Source organism: Pelophylax lessonae, assembly GCF_965119305.1.
Source record: "Pelophylax lessonae genome assembly, chromosome: 3".
NCBI classification, from domain to species: domain Eukaryota; kingdom Metazoa; phylum Chordata; class Amphibia; order Anura; family Ranidae; genus Pelophylax; species Pelophylax lessonae.
The window spans coordinates 658,566,682-658,573,103 of NC_138770.1; the positions used below are offsets into that span (position 1 = coordinate 658,566,682).

The 6,422-nt window shown below is 40.7% G+C and overlaps 1 protein-coding gene across 1 annotated transcript; it reads right to left on the bottom strand.

Moving 5' to 3' along the window:
* Positions 1-1,001: 1,001 nt before the first annotated feature.
* On the bottom strand, positions 1,002-3,234 carry CD93 (CD93 molecule). The gene has a single exon (XM_082251426.1). The coding sequence runs from the start codon at positions 2,938-2,940 to the stop codon at positions 1,069-1,071; it is 1,872 nt and encodes a 623-aa protein (XP_082107552.1). The 5' UTR covers positions 2,941-3,234; the 3' UTR covers positions 1,002-1,068.
* Between the last annotated feature and the right edge of the window lie 3,188 nt (positions 3,235-6,422).

Below are 6,422 nucleotides of genomic sequence, written 5' to 3' on the forward strand. Positions count from 1 at the left end.
TTTACAACCTCTTTAAAGTTTTAAAAAAATTCTTCAAAGCAGATTTAAAAACTAAAGAGCACTGGAGTGGTATTACTACAGGATCTGGTGCAGCTCTTCATAGTAGCCAACCAGCTTCTAACTTGTTAGCCAACCAACTTCTAGCTCTAGCTTGTTCAATTGAACTTTGACAAAAAAAAAAAAAAACTGGAAGCTGATTGGTTTCTCTGCAGAGCTGCACCAGATTTTGCACTCTCCAGTTTTAGTTTAAGCGCTTGTTACCCCAGCATTTCATATTCCTGGTATGTGCCTGTTGCACCATGTGCTTGTATGAGAAAGTATCCTGTTCTCTTTGTATTGCTGTCTTGGTGTGAAATGGCATTTCAGCAACTCCCCTTGTTTTTCTATTAAAAACTGACCACACTAAGCAGGAGAACATACCATGGTCAGTTCTCTAGCTATGCTGGGAACTCAGCCTGCTCTCCCTCCTCCAATGATCATGTTCTGACATCCACCCCCCCCCTCCTCCCCATGGGGCACAGCCATTTACTGGGAAGCTCAGTGTGCTGCTGCTTCTCCTCCCCCAGCTCTAATGCAGCTTAGAACAGAGGGAATGTGAGCACTTTAAAAAAAAGGGAAAAAGGGTATTTATAATGTATTTTTATATCTATAAAAAGATGTTTTGCCTTTTATTTCTATTTTAAACTGAATAGGTTGTTTTACAAGGTGATTGTTTACAATCATTTTAATCAAAACCACAGTTTGAAATACCTTTGCCTATGCATGTATGATATAGATTTGTAATTGTAACATTGAAGCTGTTAAAAAAAAAAAAAAAAAAAATATATATATATATATATATATATATATATATATATATATATATATATATATATATATATATCACCAGTGCCAATCATTATGCATGTATTATATAGATTTTTAATAGTAACATTGGAACTGTTAAAAAAAACAAAAACAAAATATATATATATATATATATATATATATATATATATATATATATATATATATTACCAGTGCCAAGAGCTAAAGATAGGATTGCATGCCTGTGTATGGAATACCAGGTCACCTGTAGTCATTGTTTGCTTTAGTCTCAGATTCTGGAACCCAGCAATACTTATCTGTAGCACTGGATTGCTTCTCAGTCTCTTTTTTATTTGCATTCCTTCTCTGGTAGCACAGGATCCCTCCAGCAACAATGAGGAGTACCAGAACAACACCGCAGGCACATAAGATACTGACCAGTAACACTATGCTATACCCATTCTGAGGATCACTTACTACTTGATCTACAGAACTATTGCTAGAAAAGCTAACAGTTTCACTGGACGGTGTAGTGCTCGATATCACCTTCTTTTTATCTTCTTCCACTGTAAATGAGGCCTTAAACACTGAGCTTGGGGTGGGTTGGTTGGTCATGTCTCTTTGGCCATTGCTGGTAGTTTCCCTGTTCTTTGGCTCGGAATCTTTGTCTCCATTGCCGGTGGGAGTTATGTTTGTGTTTCGTAGTTCTGGAAGACAGGAGATCCGATCTGATGATAACTTGAATCCTTTTGGGCAGGCACAAGTGTAACTCCCAGGAGTGTTGTCACAGGAGTGGGCGCATGGGGAATTAATACACTCATCAATATCCAAACATGATTTCTTATCGCTGTCAAGGACATAGCCTCTGTTACAGGAACAAATGTAAGATCCTTCAATGTTGAGGCAACCATGAGAGCAATTTGACTGTAAACACTCATCGACGTCCGAGCACTGTGTGCCATCCAAAATAAAACCTTCGGGACAATCACACTGGAAGCTGCCAATGGTATTCTTGCAAATGTGGTTGCAGTACCCTTCCAAGCATTCATCAATATCTAAGCAGTTTCTTTTATTTGCAGCCAGCACAAAGCCAGGGCGGCATGCACATTCATGGCCATGCAGATGGCTAATACAATGGTGCTCACATTGGTGGGACTGACAGTGGTCAGGTAAAACACAAGACACCAAGTCAGGTGCGAGCACATAACCATCATCACATTCACATGAGATAGATCCTGTCTCTGAGTTCTTAGTACATTTATGTTTACAGCCTCCATTGTTATAGTTACAGCCAAGTTCCTCAGAAACACACAAAGCTCCAGGATATTTATCTGAACGAGGCTCAGCCCACTCGAACATGGTGGTCCCACTCACATTCTTGCACATTAAAATGTAAACTTTACCATCCTGCTGGTGACTGCAAGACACATAAGCAAAGGAGGCGTACGGCAATAGATTCAAAGAGGAACTTTTGAAACTAAATGGGGTTTCATACTCAACTATACCAGGGCCACCTAGTCTTAAAGGCTGGCACGATCCGGGGAAGTCAAACTTGCAGATGTAGCCATCAGACTGGGTGGAACATAAGCTATCAACCCACTTAAAGTTTTGAAGAGGGTCTGTGTGTAGAATCATACGCACGCACATTTTTTGGGTGCACGTTGGCTTTGGTTCAGTCATCCAGTTGGAAAATTTGCTTTTTTCTGTATTCTCGTCACCTGTGGTCCACAAGAATCCCTTGAGCAAATCATGTTGTAGAACACATTTGTTTAATTTAAGTCCAATCCAGAGTTTTAAAGGTTGCACAAGTGGAGTGTTTTTGGTGAGTTCCAAAAGCAAGTTGTGCACAAGTTCAGCTTCTTTTTCACTCCTTATTGTCACCAAGTTGCCTCCTCTGTTGGTGCAGGTGGTATTTGCTTCAGGAAACTTTGTCTTGCTTAGGTGGACAGTGTAGCATGTGTTGCTTGAACAAAAAGCCGCCTCTTGCTTTTCATCATACACTCCATTGGAAACCGGTAAATTAGCGGTCAAAAGCAGAAGTCCTCCAATAAAGATCAACATTCTCCTCTGCTCCCCACTAGTTCTTTTTCTGGCAGAGACTCTTCTGCTTAAGAAGGAACTGAAGAACCTCATACTAATCCGAAGGCAACTTAAGAAGTGGGTGTATGAGGGTTATGACACTGGTAATGTATATCCTTTTTATTAAAGGAGACTGTCCGCATGCATCCTGTGTTGTCGTAGATCCTATTCTTCGGCAAAGAGCAGAATTTCCTGAATGGTGCTGGCTTGCAATTGTTTTCTTTGTTAAGAGCTTCTTATCTTCAAATGCTGTCCTTACTTTGTTTAGTTATTTTGTATTTAAAAAGACTGGACAGTTCCTGTTCTGCTTTTGCCTAAAATGTAACATTTGCAAAAAAATTTGATTTTAAAATGAAGGAAAAGAAGGCAAGATGCTGCTTTGATTTGGCCATCGCTTTCAGATATCTGAACATTTACAGCTACACATTGGCATTTTCTGAGAACTTGGCATTTGCTAGCTATAAAAATAGAAAATGCTTCTATTTATCTTGTTATTTTAGGAAGTTAAAAAAAAGAACACATGGGAGTTTTTACAAGTAATACCATGCATATTTAACTTGCATTTTGTTCAGTAGATTGCACGGGAATTAAAAAAAAATGGTCAAATATTTTCTTTCCTTTAGCCTATCCTAATACACAATAAAACTAAGAGTGCAGCTGGGTCATGAGAATTTAAACCCCTTCCATTAGTTGCGATGGATGGTGACATGACGTTTGGTAGCTATGTAACAAAATAATATTGATACAAGTTGACCTTTGGTTGGTTGAACTTTTATTGGGTTGCTCACTTTAGGGTACTAAAAGAACACCATGTAAATGTAGGCATCTAATATTAGGACAATGTTCTTATGTTATTATCCACCCACTGGTCCACCAGCTGTCCAAATTCATTGAACTCTCTAGCTTCCTCGTGTCAGTTCTTTCTTGTGATTGGCTACTATTATTTAGAAAGTCTGAACAACTGTCAATGCCCTAACCCATGCTACACTGAACAAAATGATAAACGCAACACTTTTGTTTTTGCCCCATTTTTCATGAGCTGAACTCAAAGATCTAAGACTTTTTCAATGTACACAAAAGGCCTATTTCTCTCAAATATTGTTCACAAATCTGTCTAAATCTGTGTTAGTGATCACTTCTCCTTTGCCGAGATAATCTATCCACCTCACAGGTGTGGCATATCAAGATGCTGATTGAACAGCATGATTATTGCACAGGTGTGCCTTAGGCTGGCCACAATAAAAGCCACTCTAAAATGTGCAGTTTTATTGTATTGGGGGGTCCAAAAAACAGTCAGTATCTGGTGTGACCACCATTAGCCTCACGCAGTGCAACACATCTCCTTGGCTTAGAGTTGATCAGGTTGTTGATTATGGCCTGTGTAATGTTGGTCCACTCCTCTTCAATGGCTGTACGAAGTTGCTGGATATTGGCAGGACCTGGAACACACCGATCCAGAGCATCCCAAACACGCTCAATTGGTGACATGTCCGGTGAGTATGCTGGCCATGCAAGAACTGGGATGTTTTCAGCTTCCAGGAATTCTGTATAAATCCTTGCAACATGGGGCCATGCATTATCATGCTGCAACATGAGGTGATGGTCGTGGGTGAATAGTAGACTTTTGCAGATAAGCTATGAGAAAAGTTGAGAATTTTGTCCTATTCTGCACCTAGAAGGTACTGCCTGAGGCAGCCATTCTCAGTCAAGGTTCTGTGGAACCTTAAAGTTCCTCCAGAGATTTCTAGGGATTCCTTCGGCTGTGGCCTAATGACCTATCTGATGTTACTTAAATTGTACAAAATCCTCCATTGGGACTTTAAAGGCAACTCAAAAATTGTGTCTATACGTATATAAAAAAAAAAAATCAGGATTTTATTGCATATCAATATAAAATACTAAAACGTTTCTAAATAACAATGAGGTTTACGACATCAACATATTTTAAACATATATATGCAAATAAATGGTACCTCCAGATCAGACTCATAGTGCATAACCATACACTTTCTGATCTAAACTGGACTAGGAAACCAAACATGTTTCAAATCTTTGACTTTATCTTTCTTCCTCAGCGTTGAAATTAAGTTACTTGAAACTTGAAATTAATTTACTTAAGTATTTGTATACTTGTGTATTTGCAACCATAATGATATAAATACCAAACGTCTGCGTAAGGAAATACCAATACCACAGGACCCGAAGACATCAGTCACTTAAGAGTACCACCTGTCAAGGTGCAACTGAAACCTGAGGCACTCCTACTCAGTAAACCACAATACCCCTTGAAGCCAGCTCAATTCATAGCTATTTCAGCATAGGTCGAGACCCTTTGTCTAATAAAACGACTGAGCTAGCCGGGCCGCGGCGGTGAGAGCGCCGAATCCTAACCACTAGACCACCAGGGGGTGGCCCTTCCTGTTTAAGCAGTTTTTGCTGTCCATACGCTGCTGGACAAAACTTCAGACCTCGTTTTAGCACACCCGTTTCTTCTGGCTTCGCAAGACATTGCTTTTTCCCAAAGTGTGCTCTACAATGTGTCCCTCCAAAGGTGTCACTCTCAACCCGGCCACACTTCTGCCGTTTTTTTGAGGGGGGACAAGAAGGAGAATAAGGAGAAGGACAAGAAGGAGAAGGACAAGAAGGAGAAGGACAAGAAGAAGAAGGTGAAGAAGACCCCTATAAATACTCCAGATATGCAGACGAAGAAGGCAAGTGCCACACTGGTGGCTAGAGGGTTCCTGACAGCGGCCGGAACACCGTTGAAACATGGCCCAGCCATCAAGGATTTAATGGATGCACTATTCCTGCCTGAACAAGTGGCTGTCTTGAAGGTTAAAGCACATGGCAGACTGTCTCAAGAAGCCAGAGGGAACCACTTGGCGGATATAGCGGCTAAGCAAGCAGCAACAAACCAACGAAAAATGGCCGAAGTGGCCGAAGAAAAGAGTGAATTCCCAGTGCAGATGCCATCTGAAAGGCTATATCTAGTCTCTATGCAAGGGGCGGCTCACACAGATGAAAGGGAAAACCCATTTACCAAAATATATGTATTCAGCAGTCGTCCAATGGGAGCATGGATCTGCACATCTCTCTAAGAACTTAATAAATTCACTGATCAGCAAATATTACTGGGCCCCAGGATCAGGAATAACCACCTTAACCAGAAATTACTGCACCTCATGTGCAGTATGTGAAAAATGCAATAAGGTGAGGACAGAAGAGACACCGCAGAAACATTTTGCGAAACCCCTGTATCCATTCCAGAGGATACAAATTGATCATATACAGATGCCAAAAAGCCCTGGTGGTGGTAGACATGTCCTCCGTTTGGCCAAAAGTTTACACCGTTATAAACATGACAGCCAAGGCCACAGCCAAGAAATTATTCAGTGAGATATTATGTAGACTTGGGGTCCCAGAGGTGGTAGAGAGCGATCAGGGCCCAGCTTTCACAGCAACGCTTACAAAAGAGATTTGGGCAGCACTGGAAGTTCAGTTTGCTCTACACACCCCATACCATCCTCGAAGTAGTG